This window comes from Oncorhynchus gorbuscha, linkage group LG06 (genome assembly GCF_021184085.1).
Source record: "Oncorhynchus gorbuscha isolate QuinsamMale2020 ecotype Even-year linkage group LG06, OgorEven_v1.0, whole genome shotgun sequence".
NCBI classification, from domain to species: domain Eukaryota; kingdom Metazoa; phylum Chordata; class Actinopteri; order Salmoniformes; family Salmonidae; genus Oncorhynchus; species Oncorhynchus gorbuscha.
This window is the reverse complement of record NC_060178.1, coordinates 102,230,404-102,254,201: the sequence shown is the minus strand read 5'-3', so window position 1 is coordinate 102,254,201 and position 23,798 is coordinate 102,230,404. Positions and strand designations below refer to the sequence as shown.

General features: G+C 44.4%; 1 protein-coding gene across 3 annotated transcripts in view; it reads right to left on the bottom strand.

Moving 5' to 3' along the window:
• The window catches only part of LOC124038633 (protein kinase C epsilon type-like), a 290,126-nt gene that overhangs the window by 18,139 nt on the left and 248,189 nt on the right, over positions 1-23,798 (bottom strand). For all 3 annotated transcript variants that reach the window (XM_046354712.1, XM_046354713.1, XM_046354714.1), the window contains one exon: positions 19,519-19,673. In XM_046354712.1, coding sequence (XP_046210668.1) covers positions 19,519-19,673 — 155 coding nt within the window. The remainder of the gene's footprint in view (positions 1-19,518; positions 19,674-23,798) is intronic.

Here is a 23,798-nt window from a genome sequence, read left to right as displayed (position 1 = left end):
GGATTTCAGTTATTCCGTTTTGAACATTAATAAACTCTGTTTCTGTTAAGTCGCGTTTGGGTCCTCTTTCACCTGCATGACACTCTCTCTCTCTCTCTCTCTCTCTCTCTCTCTCTCTCTCTCTCTCTCTCTCTCTCTCTCTCTCTCTATTCCTCTCTTTATCTCCCTCTCTCTCTCTCTATTCCCCTCTTTCTCTCTCCTTACTAGATGAGACTAAACTATGTTGTAAAATCCTTTAAAAATATATGTTTCTGCAAGATACTGTACTGTACTCTGCACCCACTGATTCCTAAAGTCTCGTGGACATGGTGTTCAATTGAGATTTTAGTACAAAGTCATGTATAGCTTTAAGGTCAAGCTAACCATTCAAACTATTTCAATGTATTTTAGTTGGGGTTCATTTATCTGCGGCAAGAAACATGTATACAACCCAATAACCCAGGAAGTTTAAAATTAGCATTTTGATGTAGTCGGCACAATTGATGATGACGATGATCAATGATTTGATTGCACAGCACTGTGCATCAGTGGCCTCTCCATGTGTAGCAGCAGGTGCTCAAGAGCGCTAATGGAATGATATTTTAAGAAGTTTATTGAGTATACCGTGTGACGGTAATACTTCGATAACCTGGATTTGTTGTCATTGTTCAATAATATAATATATAATATGCCATGTTGCAGACTCTTTTATCTAAAGCGACTTACAGTAGTTTGTTTATACATTTTCAGATGGGTGGCCTTAGTGGTAATCAAACCCACAATCCTGATGTTGCAAGTGCCATGCTCTACCAACTGAGTGAAACTGGCTTAATGTTTTGCACGTAGAAGCAGTCATGCTACCATGTTGATAGTTTTATCAACGTTCTGGCCCTTGGATCTCTCTTTAATTTCTTGCACAACCCATTTTTCCCTAGAGGGAAGGCCTTTGGGACAGAGTATGGTAGTAGGCGCCAGGTTTCTGTCAAGAACTGCAATGCTGCTGGGTTTTTCCCACTCAACAGTTTCCTGTGTATCAAGAATGGTCCACCACCCAAAGGACATCCAGCCAACTTGACACAACCATGGGAAGCATTGGGGTCAACATGGGCCAGCATACATGTGGAATGCTTTCGACACCTTGTATAGTCCATGCCCAGATTAATTGAGACTGTTCTGAGGGAAAAAAAATAACTCAATATTAGGAAGGTGTTCTTTACATTTTGTACACTCAGTGTATAATTTAAGGTTCAAAAACATTTGGGATGGTAAAATGTTTTCAATGTAAACTTAAATGACTAAAATCAGATATTATTAAGTATCTAGAAAATAAAATAATGGAGCAAAGTTATTCTTTGGCTAACTTTGCCACCGCTGCTTACAAAAATGAGGGGAAACACTGTAATGATGAATTAAAACATGCATGAGACAAATGAAGTAGAATACAAGCTGACATTATAAAACTACAACAAGAAACGTGGTTTCAAGAACGCTTCAAACAAACAAACTCCAACTGAGATTATTGCTTGCAAAACAGATCAAAATTGATATTAAGAAGACAGAATTTTATCATAGTAGTATACTGGTGGCTGGTGGAACCTTAATTGTGCTTGGCACCCATCCATTCACTCCATTCCAGCAATTATTGTGTGCTGTCCTCCCTTCAACAGCCTCCTGTGTATAGGATAAATAAACATGAGTTACTATCACCACTGTCAGCACCTTTCCTCAGGATGTTGGCAACATTGAAAATATGTTATATCGCCCAATTATTATTTGATGATACATTTGCCTCTTTTTCTCAGCTGCAGGAAAAGTTCAATCTCCCCAATCCCACTTTTCCGCTATGTCCAGACTAGAAACTTTGTCAGAGCTAACACACCTGGATTTCCCCATAGTCCTGCGAATACAGCTATAGAGAGCATCTTGGAGTTGAACAAGCTTCCTAGGGGCGCAATTTCAGATGTGTATGCAATCATTCATGACTTACAGAACCCTTCTTTGGTGCCTTTAAAGACTCGACGGGAAAAGGATTTGGGGGAGGAACGTGGGGAAGACGCCTGGGAATCTGTGCTGCACAGGGTGCACTCGTCCTCTTTTAGCACTAGACACAGCCTCATTCAATTCAAGGTGGTTCACCGTATCCACTGGTCGGGGGCCAAACTTGGAAGAATATTCTCTGATTTTGATCCTACCTGTGTCAGATGTAAAGTGGAACCAGCCACACTGTTGCATATGTTTTGGGGCTGTCATAAACTGTCAGGTTTATTTAAACGTTTCTCTGATATATATGACACTGATATAGATCCGTCTCCCCTTACAGCCCTTTTTGGAGTACTGCCCATGGGTACCCCCCTATCAAGAATCCAGTCGGACACTGTTGCTTATACAACTCTTTTAGCTAGACGGCTAATACTACAGAACTGGAAGATGGCAGCTCCCCCATCTTATAAATATTGGGTGAGAGATGTGTTGTGCTCTCTGAAACTAGAAAAAATTAAATTAAATTCACGTGGGAACCCCAAACTGTTTAATGAGGCTTGGGCTCCATTCCGGTCTTACTTTAAACAGTCCATCCTCTGATGGCATTCCAAATAAAACTAAAATAAGTCTGTATTTGACCCCCCTGTGGGGGCATTAAGGTCCATGTGCTTATTGATTGTGACCCGCGGATGCCTTGTACATCTTGCACGGGCAGAGACTGAAGTGAAGCTTGTTTTTCTCAGTTATTTTTACATTTTGTTCACGCCTTCATTCTATTTTTTTATTTTATTTATTTTAAAGTATTGTAAACTTTATTTTTGGTCCAGTGGATGGTCGGTCTGTGGCCTTGACTGTCTTTGAGTGGTTGCATTTCTCCTCCCTTATCCCTTGACTGTTTAGAGGAACAATGGGGAGGTGTTTGCTCTGTCCCTGTACTATAGATTGCCCTTTAACCTTTGTAGCCTTCTGCCTGGTGTGTTTAACTTGTCTAAAGTATGTTATCTTTAAGGCTATTTTTTAGTTGTATTTATTTGTATTTATTTCTTCTAGATGAGTATATTATTTATATTGCTTTGTGTTGTCTTGTCTGTGTGTGTGTAAAACTTAATAAACAGAGTTAAAAAAATATATATACATATGTTATATCACACACACGCTCGCGTACATCGAAAAAAGGTTGTATCATCCACACACGCGCACACACACATACAGCAATCAGGCTCAATTGAGAGCATTTCCTGTGTTTCGAGTTAATCTTGTGGAGTGATTTTTCCACTACGTACTCACTAACCCTAAGTGCTCTGACAGCTAACATCCCTCCCTCTGCTTCAAATGAGCTCCCCATTTAAAAGACAGAAACACACATGCACACACGCAGACACACACACGCACACACACACACACACACACACACACACACACACACACACACACACACACACACACACACACACACACACACACACACACACACACACACACACACACACACACACACACACACTATACTGATCTATTAGTAACCATGTACCAGCCCATGATCAATAGTGAATAAGTCAATATTCAAGAAGTTCTAAAATGGCGCCGGAGGGAATGGCAGCCATTTTACAGGCTCCTGACTGGTATTTTGTGTATTTTTAGAAAAGAGCTTCTAAGCGTCAGAAAAGCTATCACTAACCTCGATTTGGGCGATCACTTCTTCAATGAGCCGAAGGCGAAAGACAAATGGATTATCCCGGACCAGGCCCTAATGCCCAACACTTGAAGAAGACCCTGATGAGCCATGGTGTCTCTCAGTTCTATTGAAGAATGTACAATCGCTGGAGTCTAACTGGACAAGCTCCATTCGAGACTATCCTACAGTATCAACAGGACATTAAAAACTGTAATACACTATGCTTCTCAGAGTCATGGCTGAGTCCGGTAAGCTGTCTATTTACTACCACAAACCAATGTTGGCTCTTAGACAGTACTCAACGCGCTGTGTAGGGCCATAAGCACATAATAAAATACTCATCCAGGTGGTGCTCCTACTGGCCAGTGATTTTAATGCAGCAAAAATGAAATCCGTTTTACCTCATTTCCACAAGCATGCCACCAGTGCAAATAGAGGGATAACAAATCTAGATCACATCTACTCCACACACAGATGCATACAAAGCTCTCTCCCGCCCTCCATTTGGCAAATCTGACCATAACTCTATCCTCCTGATTCCTGCTTACAAAAACTCAAAAAGGAAGTATCAATGACCCGCTAAATTTGGAATCAGTGCGATGAAGTGGACGTTAAGCCACAGAACTGTTCCAGGATTCATTCAATTGCATTGAGGAGTTTACCACATCAGTCACCGGCTTCATTAATAAGGGCATCAATGACATTGTTCCCACAGTGACCATACGTACATATCCCAACCAGAAGATTACTGGAAACATCTGTACAGAGCTAAAGGGTAGAGCTGCTACTTTTAAGGAACAAGACACTGATCCGGAAGCTTATAAGAAATCCGGCTACGCCTTCCAACGAACCATCAAACAGGCAAAGCGTCAATACAGGACTAAGATCGAATCCTACTACACCGGCTCTAATGCTTGTCGGAGAGCTTCCCAGCTACCCAGCTCAGCCGAGAGCTGCCCAGTGATGCGGGATTACCAGATGAGCTAAATGTCTTCTATGCTCGCGTCGAGTCAAGCGAAACTGAACCACACATAAGAGCACCAGTTGTTCTAAAGGACTGTATGATCAAATTCTCCGTAGCCGATATGAGTAAGACCTTTAAACAGGTTAAAACAATTATTTTATTTTATATTTCACCTTTAGTTAACCAGGTAGGTCAGTTGAGAACAAGTTCTCATTTACAACTGCGACCTGACCAAGATAAAGCAAAGGAGTGCGACAAAAACAAAAAAACACAGAGTTACACATGGAATTAACAAATGTACAGTCAATAACACAATAGAAAAATATATATACAGTGTGTGAAAATGTAGTAAGATTAGGGAGGTAAGGCAAGAAATAGACCATAGTGGTGAAATTATTACAATTTAGCATTTACACTGGAGTGATAGATGTGCAGATGATGAAGTGCATGTAGGGATACTGGGATGCAAAAGAGCAAAAATAAATAACAATATGGGGATGAGGTATTTGGGTGGGCTATTTACAGGTGAGCTGGGTACAGGTGCAGTGATCGGTAAGCTGCTCAGGCTGCTGCTCAGTGATTTATACAATTCGTTCCAGTCATTGGCAGCAGAGAACTGGAAGGAAAGGCAGCCAAAGGGGGAGTTGGCTTTGGGGAGTACCAGTGAAATATACATGCTGGAGTGCATGACATGGGCAGATGTTGCTATGGTGACCAGTGAGCTGAGATAAGGCGGGGCTTTATCTAGCAAATACTTATAGATGACCTGGAGCCAGTGGGTTTGGCGACGAATATGAAGCGAGGGCCAGGCAACGAGAGCATCCAGTGGTGGGTAGTATATGGGGCTTTGGTGACAAAACGGATGGCACTGTGATAGACTACATCCAATTTGCTGAATAGAGTGTTGGAGGCTATTTTAGAAATGACATCGCTGAAGTCAAGGATCGGCAGGATAGTCAGTTTTACGAGGGTAGGTTTGGCAGCGTGAGTGAAGGAGGCTTTTTTAAATCAGATGCCAATTCTAGATTTAATTTTGGATTGGAGATGCTTATTGTGAGTCTGGAAGGAGAGTTTACAGTCTAACCAGACACCTGGGTATTTGTAGTTGTCCACATATTATAAGTCAGAACCATACAGAGTAGTGATGGTAGTCTGGCGGGCAGATGTGGGCAGCGATCGGTTGAAGAGCATGCATTTAGTTTTACTAGCATTTAAGAGCAATTGGAGGCCACGGAAGGAGTGTTGTATGGCTTGTCTGGAGGTTTGTTAAGTGTCCAAAGAATGGCCAGAAGTATACAGAATGGTGTCGTCTGCGTAGAGGTGGATCAGACAAACACCAGCCATAAGAGCGACCACATTGATATGTACAGAGAAAATAGTCGGCTCGAGAATTTAACCCTTTGGCTCTCCCATAGAGACTGCCAGAGGTCCAGACAACAGGCCCTCCAATTTGACACACTGAACTCTATCTCAGAATTAGGTGAACCAGGCGAGGCAGTCATTTGAGAAACCAGGGCTGTTGAGTCTGCAGATAAGAATGCGGTGATTGACAGAGTTGAAAGCCTTGGCCAAGTCGCCTGCACAGTACTGTCTTTTATCGATGGTGGTTATGATATCGTTTAGGACCTTGAGCGTGGCTGAGTTGCACCCATGACCAGCTCGGAAACCAGATTGCATAGCGGAGAAGGTACGGATGGATTCAAAATGGTTTCGGTGATTCGGTGATCTGTTTTCGAAGACATTAGAAAGTCAGGGCAGGATAGATATAGGTCTGTAACAGTTTGGGTCAGGGGTGCCACCCCCTTTGAAGAGGGGGATGACCACAGCAGATTTCCAATCTTTAGCGATCTCAGACGATACACTAGAGAGGTTGAACAGGCTAGTAATATGGGTTGCAACAATTGCGGCGGATAATTTTAGAAAGACAGGGACCAGATAGTCTAGCCCAGCTGATTTGTAGGGGTCCAGATTTTTCAGCTCTTTCAGAACATCAGCTATCTCGATTTGGGTGAAGGAGAAGCAAGGGGGGGTCAAGTTTCTGCAGGGGGTGCAGAGCTGTTGGCCGGGGTAGGGGTAGCCAGGTGGAAAGCATGGCCAGCCGTGGAAAAATGCTTATTGAAATGATCGATTATCGTAGATTTATCAGTGGTGACAGTGTTTCCTAGCCTCAGTGCAGTGGGCAGCTGGGAGGGGGTGCTCTTATTCTCCATGGACTTTACAGTGTCCCAAAACGTTTTGAATTTGTGATACAGGATGCAAATTTCTTTTTGAAAAATCTAGCCTTTGCTTTCCTAACTGACTGTGTATATTGGTTCCTAACTTCCCTTTTGATGCTAATGCAGTACGCCACAGGACGGTCAAGTCTGGAGTGAACAAAGGGTTATATCTGTTCTTAGTTCAACATTTTTGAATGGGGTTTGCTTATTTAAGATGGTGAGGAAAGCACCTTTAAGGAATAACCAGGCATCCTCTACTGACGAGATGAGGTCAATATCCTTCCAGGATACCCGGGCCAGGTTGATTAGAAAGGCCTGCTTGCTTAAGTGTTTTAGGGTGTTAAGCATATCCCAGTTTAGGTCACCTAACAGTACGAACTCTGAAGATAAATGGGGGGCAATCAATTCACATATGGTGTCCAGCGCACAGCTGGGGGCTGAGGTGGGTCTATAACAAGCGGCAACAGTGAGGGATTTTTAAAAGTAGAAGCTCAAACCGTTTAGGCGTACAGACCTGGATAGCATGAAAGAACTCTGCAGACTATCTCTGCATTAGATTGCAACTTCGCCCCCTTTGGCAGTTCTATCTTGGTGGAAAATGTTGTAGTTGGGGATGGAAATGTTAGAATTTTTGGTGGCCTTCCTAAGCCAGGATTCAGACACGGCTAGGACATCTTAGTTGGCGGAGTGTGCTAAAGCAGTGAATGAAACAATCTTAGGGTGTAGGCTTCTGATGTTAACATGCATGAAACCACAGCTTTTACGGTTACAGAAGTCAACAAATGAGAGCGCCTGGGGAATAGGTGTAATGCTGGGGGCTGCAGGGCCTGGATTAACCTCTAAATCACCAGAGGAACAGAGGAGGAGTTTGATAATGGTACAGCTAAAGGCTATAAGAATTGGTCGTCTAATGCGTTGGGAACAGAAAATAAAAGGAGCAAATGTCTAGGCGTGGTAGAATATATTCAGCACATAATGTACAGACAAGGGTATGGTAGGATGTGAGTACAGTGGAGGTAAACCTGGGCGTGACAATGAGAGAGGTTTCGTCTCTGGAGGCACCAGTTAAGCCAGGTAAGGTCTCTGCATGTGTGTGGGGTCGCAAAAAAGAGCTATCTATGGCATGTTAAGCGGGACTGAGGGCTCTACAGTGAAATAAAAGAATAAGAACTAGCCGAGACAGCAGTAGACAAGGCATATTGACATTAGAGAGAGTCATAAAGCAATCACAGGTGTTGAACGGGAGAGCTAAGGCAACAACGAGTAACAGGTGATGAATGGGCAGAGCAGGTCGTTTAGGTACATACAGGACCTGAGTTCGAGGCTGGGGCTGACAGGTAAACATAATGAGGTACCGTGTTATTGAAACAGTCCAGGGGGCATCAGCTGTGTAGCCGAGTCATCATAGGGTCCAATGAGCAGCAATAGGTGAGTCAGGGAGCCGTTCAAATTTCACTACTACGCTAGGTGAGCAGGAGACATGGCATTCAGAAAGATAGTGGGCCGGGGATAATAATATGGGTCTTCAGCCTGTTGTGACCACATTGGGAGATTACAAAGGCAGACCAGTCGTGATGGATCGGAGGTGCTCCGTGTCGACAAAAAGGGTCCAGGCTAATTGGCAAAAGAAGTATTGTACCCCTAGAATTAGCTGGTATATTAGGCCTAGCTCGAGGATAGCTCAAGGATAACTGGTGTTTGCTTCAGGACAGAGGCATTAGCTAACAGTAACCACTCGGTAGCAGCTAGCTAGTTGCGATGATCCGGTGTAATGATCCAGAGCGTCAGGAATCCGGTGATGTAGTAGAGAGAAGCAATCCGATGTACTCTGGGTTGATACCGCGCTGTGCAGACTGTCAGGTGTTGTCCGAGCTAAAGGTGAAGACCGCTAGCCATGGCTAACAAAGACTAGTAGCTAGTTAGCTGGCTAGCTCCTGATGAAAGTTCCAGTTATAAGGAATAAAAATAGCAGATCGGTACCACATTGGGTGAAGCGGGTTCCAGGAAAGTACATTTAGTTTGTAGATAGAAAGTGAGATTTAAATATATATGAAAAACGTGCTATTTACACGGGATAAGACACAGGATAAGACAAAGACAAACATGTCCGACTGCTACGCCATCTTGGAAAAACATTCATAAGGCCGCAGGGCCAGATGACCAAATGACCACTGACTAAATGGCAAGTGTCTTCACTGACATTTTCAACCTCTCTCTGACCCAGTCTGTAATACCTACATATTTCAAGCAAACCAGCATTTGTCCCTGTGCAAAAGAATGCCAAGATGGCCTGTCTAAATGACTGCTGCCCAGTAGCACTTACTTCTGTAACCATGAAATGCTTTGAAAGGCAGGTTATGGCAGGATATCCTACCCACATGTACATGCAGTATTACCTCAATTACCTCAACAACCTCATTTCCCTGCACATTGACTCAGTCCTGGTACTCCTTCAACATAGCCTTGTTATTGTTGTTTTTGTGTTACTATTTCCTTTTTTATTTAGCAAATATTTGTCTTCCTTTTTAACTGCATTGTTGGGAATGGGCTCCTAAGTAAGCATTTCACTGTAAAGTCTACACCTGTTGAATTCAGTGCATGTGACCAATAAAACGTCATTTGATTTGTAAAAGAGACATTGTGAGAATAGCTTTGAACACAGTAGACACGACTCTGCCGTGCCCTGATTGTAATTACTCCTGATGATATCTGGAAACATGCATGTACACCCTGGCCCATACTGTTGCTGATCCCAATTCTGACTTGTGCTCTCATATCTACTTCACTGATTTCTGCTCCCGTAATAGCCTGGTTTTTCTGCACATTAACACTAGAAGCTTGTTACCTAAAATGTATCAATTGAAAGTGTAGGTTCACAGCTCCACTCCAGCATGTGTTGGTCATTACTGAGGTAGGACACCAAACACCCAGAAAAGGCTACTCTCCTCGATGTTATCCTCACAAATAATCCTAATAGGTATTAGTCTGGTGTTTTCTGTAATGACCTTAGTGGTCACTGTTTTACAATCAGCTTTGATCCCCTCTGTCGAAGACGCTTGGACCTAATTTTTTGATATTTTCAATGGTATTGTTTTAACAAACATGCTCCCATAAAGAAAATGATAATTAAAAACAGGTTCAGCCCCTGGTTCAACCGTGATCATGCAGTGTTACGCCACCTCTAGAATTGCATTTGGCGAAAGGCTTGGCACACGCATACTCAGGCTGACTGGCTATCGTTCAGGCAAATGAGAAATAAGTACACTCAGGCTATCCGGAAGGCTAAAATTAGTTACGCTAAGGAGCAGTTCTTTCTCTGTGGGTCTAACACCAAGAAGTTCTGGAAAACGGTTAAAGACCTGGAGAATAAACCCGCTTCCTCACAGCTGCCCATGTCCCTTAATGTTGATGATGTGGTTGTTGCTGACAAGAAGCACATGGCTGTGCACTTTAATCACCACTTCATTAGGTCAAGATTCTTATTTGACTCAGCCATGCCTCCTTGCCCATCCAACATTTCCTCCTCTCCCACACATTCTAATGTAACTATCCCTGATGCTTCTCCCTATTTTTCCCCTGCCCCGCTACAAATTTCTCCCTCCAGGCAGTCACTGAGTCCAAAGTGCAAAAGGATCTCCTTAAACTTGACCCCAAAAAACATCTGGGTCAGATGTTGTAGACCCTTTCTTCTTTAAGAGTGCTGACCCTATCATTGCCAAGCCTATCTCCCACATTTTTAACCTGTCTCTCCTTTCTGGGGAGGTTCCCATTTCTTGGAAGGCAGCCACGGCTCGTCCTTTATTTAAAGTGGGAGATCAAGCTGATCCTAACTTTTATAGACCTATTTCTATTTTGCTCTGTTTATCAAAAGTGTTTGAAAAACTTGTCAATAATCAACTGACTGGCTTTCTTGATGTCATAGTATTCTCTCGGGCATGCAATCTGGTTACCGCTCAGGTTATGGATGTGTCACTGCAACCTTAAAGGTCCTCAATGATGTCACCATTGCCCTTGATTCTAAGTAATGTGTAGTTATTTTTATTGACTTGGCCAAAGATTTTGATACGGTAGACCATTCCATTCTTGTGGGCCGGATAATGAGAATTGGTGTCTCTGAGGGGTCTTAGTGTGAGGGAGTGCGTAACTGGTGGCAGGGAAGTCAGGCGCAGGAGAGCAAAACTGGGTAATCAACGGAGAAGTTTTATTCATAAAACCACTGGAAACCAGAACAACAAACAAATGGATACAAAACCCGTCGCGCACCAGAGAAAACGTGCACATGCACTTACAATAAACAATTCCGCACAAAGACATGGGAGGAACAGAGGGTAAATAAACAACATGTAATGAGGGAATTGAGACCAGGTGTATGGGAAGACAAGACAAAACAAAAGGAAAATGAAAAGTGGATTGATGATGGCTAGAAGACTGGCAACGCCGAGTGCCGCCCGAACAAGAAGAGGAACCGACTTTGGCGAAGTCGTGACACTTTGGGCTGGTTGGCTAACTACCTCTCTCAAAGAGTGCAGTGTATAAAGTCAGAAAATCTGCTGTCTCTGCCACTGCCTGTCACCAAGGAAGTACCCCAAGGCTTGATCCTAGGCCCAACACTCTTAATTTACACCAACAACATAGCTCAGGCATTAGGAAGCTCTCTCATCCCTTTATATGCAGATGATGCAGTCTTATACTCAGCTAGCCCCTCCCTGAATGTTGTGTTAAATGATTTAAAACAAAGCTTTCTTAGTGTCCAACAAGTTTCTCTCCCCATAACCTTGTTCTGAACACCTCCAAAACAAAGGTCATGTGGTTTGTTAAGAAGAATGCCCCTCTCCTCACAGGTGTTATTACTACCTCTGAGGTTTTAGAGCTTGAGGTAGTCACCTCATACAAGTACTTGGGAGTATGGATAGATGGTGCACTGTCCTTCTCTCAGCACATATCAAAGCTGCAGGCTAAAGTTACATCTAGACTTGGTTACCTCTATCGCTCCTCTTTCACTCCAGCTGCCAAACTAACCCTGATTCAGATGATCATCCTACCCATCCTAGATTACGGAGACATAATTTATAGATCGGTATGTAAGGGTTCTCTCGAGCGGCTAGATGTTCTTTACCATTTGGCCATCAGATTAGCCACTAATGCTCCTTATCGGACACATCACTGCATTGTATACTCCTCTGTAAACTGGTCATCTCAGTTTACCCGTCGCAAGTCACACTGGTTGATGCTTATTTATAAAACCCTCTTTCTTAGGCCTCACTCACCCCTATCTGAGATGTCAACTGCAGCCCTCATCCTCCACATACAACACCCGTTCTGCCAGTCACATTCTGTTAAAGGTCCCCAAAGCACACGTCCCTGGGTCGCTCCTCTTTTCAGTTTACTGTAGCTAGTGACTGGAACGAGCTGCAACAAACACTCAAGCTGGACAGTTTTATCTCCATCTCTTCATTTAAAGACTCAATCATGGACACTCTTACTGACAGTTGTGGCTGCTTCGCGTGATGTATTTTGTCTCTACCTTCTTGCCCTTTGTGCCGTTATCTTTGCACAACAATGTTTGTACCATGTTTTGTGCTGCTACCATGTTGTCTTGCTACCATGTTGTTGTCATGTGGTGTTGCTGCCATGCTATGTTGTTGTCTTAGGTCTTTATGTAGTGTTGTGGTGTCTCTCTTGTCATGATGTGTGTTTGACCTATATATATTTTCTTTATCCTAGCTCCCGTCCCTGCAGCAGGCCTTTTTGTCACGTTCTGACCTTAGATTTTTTGTTATGTCTTTGTTTTAGGTTGGTCAGGGCGTGAGTTGGGGTGGGTTGTCTATGTTCGTTTTTCTATGTTGTGTTTTGCTTTTGGCCTGGTATGGTTCTCAATCAGAGGCAGGTGTCGTTAGTTGTCTCTGATTGAGAATCATACTTAGGTAGCCTTTTCCCACCTGTGTTTTGTGGGTGATTATTTCCTGTTTAGTGTTTTTTCCATTCACCTTACAGGACTGTTTGTTTGTCGTTTATTGTTTTGTTCAGTGTTCAGTTACTTTATTAAAAATATGAACACTTACCACCCTGCGCTTTGGTCCTCACTTTGGTCCTCACTTTGATCTTCACCACTGTTCTTACTCAGTGGACAGATCGCCAAATATTCTCTCAGTGTTCTTACTCAGTGGACAGAGACAATGCCAAATCATTGGACAGACACAATCTCAGTGTTCTTACTCAGTGGACAGACACAATGCCAAATATTCTCTCAGTGTTCTTACTCAGTGGACAGACACAATGCCAAATATTATCTCAGTGTTCTACTCCGTGGACAGACACAATGTTCTTCAGTGTTCTTCAGTGGACAGACACAATGCCAAATATTCTCTCAGTGTTCTTACTCAGTGGACAGACACAATGCCAAATATTCTCTCAGTGTTCTTACTCAGTGACTCGTTTCGTGGGTGATTGTTATCTGTCCAGTGTTTTTTCAGCACCATACAGGACTGTTGTTTTATTGTTTTGTTTTCAGTGTTCAATAACTTTACTAAAGAATATGGACACTTACCACGCTGCGCATTGGTCCTCCTCTTCTTCCACCTACGACGAACGTTACACTTTTGCCTTTTGGTAGGCCGTTATCGTAAATAAGAATTTGTTCTTAACTGACTTAGTTAAATAGGTTAAATAAAGGTTAAATAAAAAATAAAAATACATTCCTAAGCTAACACACACAGATAATCAATGGAGGCCATAGACAGAATGTGGGCTGTTTTCCTTTAGATACACTAACTATTGGAGTTGGTAGAAAAATGACAATCTTGTTTTCAGAAAATCTCCCATTGACATAGCAATGGACATAGGGTGGGTGAAGGAGAGGGAGAAAGAGAGAAAGATGAAGAGGGATAGAAATCTGGTAGAAATTAGAAGAATCTGAGGAGGTATCTGAATAAAGAAAGGTCACAGAGAGGTCAAAAGGACACAGAGGTCATGGAGAAGAGGAATACGGGGATTACTGTAGTATCATATCTGGGGTAGCTTTAAATGCCTCTTTATTTCACAGCATGCATGTCACACTTGGGTGGAATGTTTGTATGTATGCACAGCATGTTTATATTTAGGTTCATAAGTTTAGAGGTGTATGAGTGTGCATGTGAACTGAGCATGTACACAGTATATGGGTGTATACATGCCTTTGTGGTGCATATGAGTATAATTGTGTGTGTATTGTGCCGTGCTCTGTTGTGAATGCCGCCGCCCATAGGGTCACCAGTCTCAGGTGAGCTTGTGCAGAGCAAGGAGGACGGACAGAAAGCCTGGTGATAGACTCCTCTATACATAAAATCCCTCCCCTCCCTATCTACAGTGGCTTACTGCCTCCCTCCCCTCCATACCCCTCTCTTCCTCTCCCTACCCTTCCTCTCCTCTCCTCTCCTCTCCTCTCCTCTCCTCTCCTCTCCTCTCCTCTCCTCTCCTCTCCTCTCCTCTCCTCTCCTCTCCTCTCCTCTCCTCTCCTCTCCTCTCCTCTCCTCTCCTCTCCTCTCTCCCTATCTACAGTGACATACATGCCTCTACCAGTTAACTGCAAGCCAGTCCAGACTTGTCCCACAACACTAACAGATCAAACTGCTACTGTCTCTAACAAAACCTAGCCACTGTTTTATTTTCTCTCTCAGAGGTGTGTGTGTGTGTGTGTGGGGGGGGGGGGTGTTCCAGAGTGCACAGAGTGTTCCAGAAAGGGTTGTCTGTATTCTTGGTTGGTGTGTTCAACAGGTCACAGAGAGGCTAGGCTGAGTCAACTCAGGTGAAGTATGTGACACTACGTTAAACACGTTAGACCTCACATGCAAACATGCATCACATCCTGGTTCTCACTGATTTCATTGATTTGCCCAGTCCAAACATGCATCACATCCTGGTTCTCACTGATTTCATCGATTTGCCCAGTCCAAACATGCATCACATCCTGGTTCTCACTGATTTAATTGATTTGCCCAGTCCAAACATGCATCACATCCTGGTTCTCACTGATTTCATTGATTTGCCCAGTCCAAACATGCATCACATCCTGGTTCTCACTGATTTCATTGATTTGCCCAGTCCAAACATGCATCACATCCTGGTTCTCACTGATTTCATTGATTTGCCCAGTCCAAACATGCATCACATCCTAGTTCTCACTGATTTCATTGATTTGCCCAGTCCAAACATGCATCACATCCTGGTTCTCACTGATTTAATTGATTTGCCCAGTCCAAACATGCATCACATCCTGGTTCTCACTGATTTCATTGATTTGCCCAGTCCAAACATGCATCACATCCTGGTTCTCACTGATTTCATTGATTTGCCCAGTCCAAACATGCATCACATCCTGGTTCTCACTGATTTCATTGATTTGCCCAGTCCAAACATGCATCACATCCTAGTTCTCACTGATTTCATTGATTTGCCCAGTCCAAACATGCATCACATCCTGGTTCTCACTGATTTCATTGATTTGCCCAGTCCAAACAAAGCGAAATACACTGACAGAATACAATAGCCTTACCTGGAAATCAGACAACTATTTCAACATCGTCAAGGGCTCACAAGAACTACTCTAAGGAAGTAACAGACTAAGGGCCCACGTCCAGAGCTCTACTGCGAATGAACAAATACATTACTGCCATTTACTTTGTGCATCGCTGAGTTGACCTTTAAAGCTACAACATGCTCCCTGTGATTATTAATAAACCCTCAAATAAAGAGTCATTCAGACCATACGTCTAATCAAAAAGGCCCTAAGGAGGCTCGCTATGGCTACATGCACGGCTAAAATCATGCAGCCAGAACGCTTTGATTAGGAACAAGCTAGAGTCTGACCCGCTTTCCTGTCCCGAACACAAGCTCACTGCTCAGCCCAGTCTAACACAGAGAGATAGAGAGGGGGGGAGAAAGAGTGTGTGAAAGGAAGAGAGAGAAAGAGAGGGAGTGTGTGAGAGAGAGAGAGAGAGAGAGAGAGAGAGAGAGAGAGAGAGAGAGAGAGAGAGAGAGAGAGAGAGAGAGAGACGCATCACCGGGGGCAAACTACCTGCCCTCCAGGACACCTACACCACCCGTTGTTACAGGAAGGCCATAAAGATCATCAAGGACATCAACCACCCGAACCACTGCCTGTTCACCCCGCTATCATCCAGAAGGCGAGGTCAGTACAGGTGCATCAAAGCTGGGACCGAGAGACTGAAAAACAGCTTCTATCTCAAGGCCATCAAACTGTTAAACAGCCACCACCAACATTGAGTGGCTGCTGCCAACACACTGTCATTGACACTGACCCAACTCCAGCCATTTTAATAATGGGAATTGATGGGAAATGATGTAAATATATCACTAGCCACTTTAAACAATGCTACCTTATATAATGTTACTTACCCTACATTATTCATCTCATATGCATATGTATATACTGTACTCTACATCATCGACTGCATCCTTATGTAACACATGTATCACTAGCCACTTTAACTATGCCACTTTGTTTACTTTGTCTACACACTCATCTCATATGTATATACTGTACTCGATACCATCTACTGTATGCTGCTCTGTACCATCACTCATTCATATATCCTTATGTACATGTTCCTTATCCCCTTACACTGTGTATAAGACAGTAGTTTTGGAATTGTTAGTTAGATTACTTGTTGGTTATCACTGCATTGTCGGAACTAGAAGCACAAGCATTTCGCTACACTCGCATTAACATCTGCTAACCATGTGTATGTGACAAATAAAATTTGATTTGATTTGATTTGATTTGATTTGATTTGATTTGATTTGATTTGAGAGAGAGAGAGAGAGAGAGAGAGAGAGAGAGAGAGAGAGAGAGAGAGAGAGAGAAAAACAGAGCAAACTAGAATGCTATTTGGCCCTACACAGAGAGTTTGAAGAGAGAGAGAGAGAGAGAGAGAGAGAGAGAGATAGGGTAGTAATGGAGAGAGAAAGATAACCTACAGTACTTAGCCAGAAATTAATTCCATTCTATTAACCATTATTCTTTTGATTTAAGCCAACACAATTCCCACTGTTTGATCACTTCCTGCTTCCTAGCCTGCTTCCTACTTAGCAGACTGCCTGTAGGTGACACAAAAACATTAATCTACCCGGTAAACAAGGGGTCAAAGTAACTTTGAGTGTACAGTATCAGCTACCTCATGAAACCAATACTAAATAATACCTACCCGCACTGCACATTCAGTGTATGGAGACTGATTTATAGCATTGTTTGTCGGTTGGCCTGATGTTATGCAGGTCATTCACTCTAAGAGGACACTAAATCATAACTCCTGGAGCTGCAGACTAAACAGAAGACTGTATCTCTTATTGTCTGAATCAGAGAGGGACACTGACCAATACCTAGGTCAAATAACATTTGTGAATGCGAGTATGGAACATTAAATATTTATTTTAGAGGGAGTGAGTGAGTTAGTGGGTGAATGAGTGAAAAAAAAACAGAAAGGCTTGCATACTGAATACGCTCCCAATTGACCAGCTTAAGTAACAACGATTCAATCCAACATGGCTCCTCGTGAGTGATCACATGCTTGTTTGGTACAAACTCCATCACAGACACAGTATGTCACAACTAGTTCCTTACTGGACCAAGGTCCCGAGACACAGTACATGCCTGTGCAGTATAGGCTAGCTAAGATTCTAAAAGAACATCAGATTGACCCAGGAAGTGTTGACCTTATTTCCATCGGAGCCAAGCTGTTTCCTTTAACTCTCAGAGTGACTAAGTTCAGGAAGAGAGGCGTAGACCAAGCATTCATTCACTAAATGGGACTTTTCCTGTTAGGTCAGGTTGGTTGAGGAAAACAGAGAGAAAATGGACTGGGTGGGTTTCAGACTCCCAACTCCAACCACAGGTTTGTCCTCAGGTCAAGAGGTGCACTTAGAAGACTGCGAAGACGGCAGAGGAACTCCAGAAAACCATGTACTGTAGGAGGTGGATTTTTCAAAGCTGGGCCTACGTGTTGCAGACTGATAGCTACCAGAAAGGGAGAGAGATGTACTTTCCGTGGGGACAACATAGTTGTGTAGCCCAGAGAGAGTCAGGATTTGTGTGTGGTAAACAACAGTGAGATGAGAGGATAAACGGAGCGCCAGAAACAGAATAAATCAACCCTAGCTGTAAACAACCTGGCATAAACACAGCCTGCAGGGCCCCGTTACTGGGCAGAACAACACACAACACACACCTGTAACAACTTAGACCCAGTTCAATTTGCTTTGGACTCCCTAATACCTAGGTCAGTATGTATCAAGCATCTCAGAGGAGTGCTGATCAGTTTTATCTGATACTTTGAGATGTTTAGTACATATGGCCCCTGATCCCAAAGTTAGCGTGACACCGAAATCTGGACTGTACATCAAATACCGTTTTATTATGAAAAACACATACATTTGGATTGAATGATTTGTTACAATGATGTTATGATTTGCCACAAAGACGCATTCTGGCAGTTTGTTTGTTTTGCTATCGGCTGACAATGATTCTGTGACTGGCAGTGGTAGAAAATAGTTAGTTTGGCATCCCAGGTGGCGCAGAGGTCTAAGGCACTGCATCGCAGTGCTAGCTGTGCCACCAGAGACGCTGGGTATGAGCCCAGGCTCTGTCGCAGCCGGCCGCGACCGGGAAGCCCATGGGGCGGTGCACAATTGGCCAAGCGTCGTCCGGTTTAGGGAGGGGTTGGCCGGCAGGGATATCCTTGTCTCAATTAATATACAGTGACGCCATTAAGTTTAATTTGAGTTTCACTGGGTTGATTATGTGATATAATAGAATTGGTATGTTGAAATAACGGGATAGCTTTATGATATAGTGTCTGTTATTATTAGCCTGACCACAGATCAGTCTGTCCTACTTGGATAGCTTTAGGATGTACTGTCTGTTATTATTAGCCTGGCCCCAGATCAGTCTGTTCTGTTTCAATAGCTTTATGATGTACTGTCTGTTATTATTAGCCTGGCCCCAGATCAGTCTGTTCTGTTTCAATAGCTTTATGATATACTATCTGTTATTATTAGCCTGGCCCCAGATCAGTCTGTTCTGTTTCAATAGCTTTATGAAATACTATCTGTTATTATTAGTTTGGCTCCAGATCAGTCTGTCCTGTTTCGACAGCTTTATGATATACTGAGGGTTAGGGCCTTAGAGTCAGGTTCGGTTTATCTGTATACTGAAAACAATGTTACTAGGTGCTACTGCTAACATACATTCTAGTGTGTGTGTGTGTGTGTGTGTGTGTGTGTGTGTGTGTGTGTGTGTGTGTGTGTGTGTGTGTGTGTGTGTGTGTGTGTGTGTGTGTGTGTGTGTGTGTGTGTGTGTGTGTGTGTGTGTGTGTGTGTGTGTGTGTGTGTGTGTGTGTGTGTGTGTTCGCCTATGTGTGTATATTTGTGTGTGTGTTTATTTGTGTGCGTGTGTATTTCTGTGTGCGTGCTTAACAAAGTTAAGAAAGTATCATAAGATCGCTCCACAGCTATCTTGAAATGTCACGGTTAGAGCTATCCAATCGGTAACTTTTGGGTGGTCAACCTGTTGGAATGTTGTCAAGGAGGGCGGTCAAGTGTGTTAGTAAAGTAGAGGAGGTTCCAAGTTCCTGCCATGTATGAGTTGAATAAGGGGGAAGTGGCACTCACTAAACAAGCAGCGTGATGTCCGTAACAAGTGTGTGTATTACCTGTAGATTACTCCATGTTGGTGAAGAAACATGAGGGCAGAGGTGACTTCGGCAGCATAGAAGCGAGAGCGCGTCTCGTCAAACTTCCTGGATCGCTGGATCTGAAACATCAGGTCTCCTCCATTTACATACTCCATCACAAAGAACAGACGGTCCTGGAGAAAGAGGGAGAGACGAAGAGAAAGACAAGAAAAAGGGTTCAAAATCAAATCAAATCACATTTATTTATATAGCCCTTCGTACATCAGCTGATATCTCAAAGTGCTGTACAGAAACCAAGCCTAAAACCCCAAACAGCAAGCAATGCAGGTGTAGAAGCACGGTGGCTAGGAAAAACTCCCTAGTAAGGCCAAAAACTAGGAAGAAACCTAGAGAGGAACCAGGCTATGTGGGGTTATACCCTTTTCACCCATTGATTAAAAAAACTAACTATAACGACCAGTAGAATAGTTTCTACTTCTATAAGTCAGCCTCAAAGAATGAAGAGTTAATCAGATTGCATTATGAAATGTTGATTGTTACAGTTATCATGTAGATAAATAATTCAGCTCAATAAAGATTGAACTGTAGTTTATTGATAGTGTGATCCTCTGAGCATAACCAGTAGTGTCCATTTGCATTAGTGCATATATTAAAATAGCCTTATCCCTGCATTACCCCATTCACCTTCACAAATAATTGTGGTACTTATGGTCAGCAATCAATACCTGTCACTAAGGCTAAGCTCTCCACCCCACCCCACCCCACCCCACCCCACCACAACCCACCTCACCTCTCCCCACCCTACCCAACCTTACCTCTCCCCACCACAACCCACCTCACCTCCCCACCTCCCCACCCTACACAACCTTACCTCTCCCCACCACAACCCATCTCACCTCACCTCTCCCCACCCCACCCCACCCCACCCAACCTCACCACAACCCACCTCACCTCACCTCTCCCCACCCCACCCAACCTCACCTCTCCCCACCTCACCCCACCTCACCTCATCTCTCCCCACCACACCCCATCTATCCTCTCCCCCCTCCCCTCCCCTCCCCACCCCACCCCACCTATCCTCTCCCCTCCCCTCCCCACCCATCCCCACCTCACCTCACCTCTCCCCACCCAAACTCACCTCTCCCCACCCCACCCAACCTCACCTCTCACCACCACAACCCACCTCACCTCTCCCCACCCCACCCCACCCAATCTCACCTCACCTCTCCCCACCACAACCCACCTCTCCCCACCCCATCCAACCTCACCTCTACCCACCTCTACCCACCCCACCTCACCCCATCTCACCGTCCCCAACTCAACTCACCTCTCCCCACCCCACTTCATCTCTCCTCTCCCCACCCCACCCCACCTCACCTCACCATCCCCAACTCAACTCACCTCTCCCCACCCCACTTCACCTCTCCCCACTCCCCACCCCACTCCATCTATCCTCTCCCCAACCCACCCCACCCCACCTATCCTCTCCCCACCCCACCCCACCTATCCTCTCCCCTCCCCTCCCCACACCACCCAACCTCACCACAACCCACCTCACCTCACCTCTCCCCACCCCACCCAACCTCACCTCTCCCCACCACAACCCACCTCACCCCAACCTCCTCTCCCCACCCCACCCAACCTCACCTCTCCCCACCACATCCCACCTCACCTCTCCCCACCCCCACCCCACCCAATCTCACCTCACATCTCCCCAAGTCAACTCACCTCACCTCTCCCCACCCCACCTATCCTCTCCCCCCCCCCCCCTCCCCACCCCACCCCACCCTATCCTCTCCCCTCCCCTCCCCACCCATCCTGTCATTTACTCCCTGGCCTCCCCTAACTCCACCCCACTATCCGCTCCTCCCCACCTCATCTCTGCCCACCTCACCCCTCTCCACCCCATCTCACCCCTCCCCACCCTAGCTCACCCCTCCCCTCCCCACCCACCTCATCTCACCTCACCCATCCTCACACCACCTCACCCCTCTCCACCTCACTTGTCCCCAGCCCATCTCACCTCACCTCACCACTCCACTCCCCACCTCACCCTTCCTCACTCCTTCCCACCCCTACCCACCTCACCCGTCTTCTCCCCACCACACCCTTCTCACTCCACCTCAACCCTCCCCACCTCACCTCTCCCCACCTCACCCTCCTCTCCCCACCTCACGCTTCCTAAATCCACCTCACCCCCCCTCCTCACCCCACCACACCCCCCTCCACCTCACCCATCCTCACCCCCCCCCACCTCACCCATCCTCACCCCTCCCCACCCCTCAGGTTGAGTGGAGGGGGATACAAAAAGCCCCCTATATAAGACAGGAGCGACCCAGTTTGATCTCCACAGCATTCTTTAACTCCACCAAGGGTCACAGAGCTACAATTAGGACCATTGACTCATTGTCCATCATTCCTATTACAATGGGGCTTTTCCCAGCAATGACGAAAACAAGATTCATTAGATATACTCATCTTCCAGGCAGTGTCTTACTGCACAACTGGGAAATTACAGATGGGACTTGGTAGTATGAAGGCATACAGAGGGATTTCTCCAAATGCTGACACCCACATACAGTACTGTATTACTGAAACAACACCTACAGTACTGTATTACTGAAACAACACCTACAGTACTGTATTACTGACACTAAACCTACAGTAATGTATTACTGACACCCCAAACTACAACCCTTTATTACTGACATCCCACCTACAGTAATGTTTTACTGACACCCCACCTACAGTAATGTATTACTGACACCCAACCTACAGTAATGTATTACTGACACCCCACCTACAGTCCTTTATTACTGACACCCCACCTACAGTAATGTATTACTGACACCCCACCTACAGTAATGTATTACTGACACCCCAACTACAGTAATGTATTACTGACACCCCACCTACAGTAATGTATTACTGACACCCCACCTACAGTAATGTATTACTGACACCCCACCTACAGTAATGTATTACTGACACCCCACCTACAGTAATGTATTACTGAAACCCCAACTACAGTAATGTATTACTGACACCCCACCTACAGTAATGTATTACTGACACCCCACCTACAGTAATGTATTACTGACACCCCACCTACAGTAATGTATTACTGACACCCCACCTACAGTAATGTATTACTGACACCCAACCTACAGTAATGTATTACTGACACCCCACCTACAGTAATGTATTACTGACACCCCAACTACAGTAATGTATTACTGACACCCCAAACTACAGTAATGTATTACTGACACCCCACCTACAGTAATGTATTACTGACACCCCAAACTACAGTAATGTATTACTGACACCACAAACTACAGTAATGTATTACTGACACCCCAAACTACAACCCTTTATTACTGACATCCCACCTACAGTAATGTTTTACTGACACCCCACCTACAGTAATGTATTACTGACACCCAACCTACAGTAATGTATCACTGACACCCCACCTACAGTAATGTATTACTGACACCCCAACTACAGTAATGTATTACTGACACCCCAAACTACAGTAATGTATTACTGACACCCCACCTACAGTAATGTATTACTGACACCCCAAACTACAGTAATGTATTACTGACACCACAAACTACAGTAATGTATTACTGACACCCCAAACTACAACCCTTTATTACTGACATCCCACCTACAGTAATGTTTTACTGACACCCCACCTACAGTAATGTATTACTGACACCCAACCAACAGTAATGTATTACTGACACCCCACATACACACTGCTAGGGCAATGGTAGGCTCCACTCTCACGCTGCTAGGAGAATGGTAGGCTCCACTCTCTCACTGCCAGGGTAATGGTAGGCTCCACTCTCTCACTGCCAGGGTAATGGTAGGCTCCACTCTCTCACTGCCAGGGTAATGGTAGGCTCCACTCTCACACTGCTAGGGGAATGGCAGGCTCCCCTCATTTGGTTGTTAATTCTACTTTCAGTAGGACATGAGGGGAGGGTTAAATGTGGCAAAGCATTGTTACAGTGTAAACTGGGGTGCAAAGTGGTAAAGAATTATTATAGTGTAAACTGGAGTGAAATGTGGTAAAGAATTATTATAGTGTAAACTGGAGTGAAATGTGGTAAAGAATTATTATAGTGTAAACTGGAGTGAAATGTGGTAAAGTGTTATTATAGTGTAAACTGGAGTGAAATGTGGTAACGTGTTATTATAGTGTAAACTGGAGTGAAATGTGGTAAAGTGTTATTATAGTGTAAACTGGAGTGAAATGTGGTAAAGTGTTATTATAGTGTAAACTG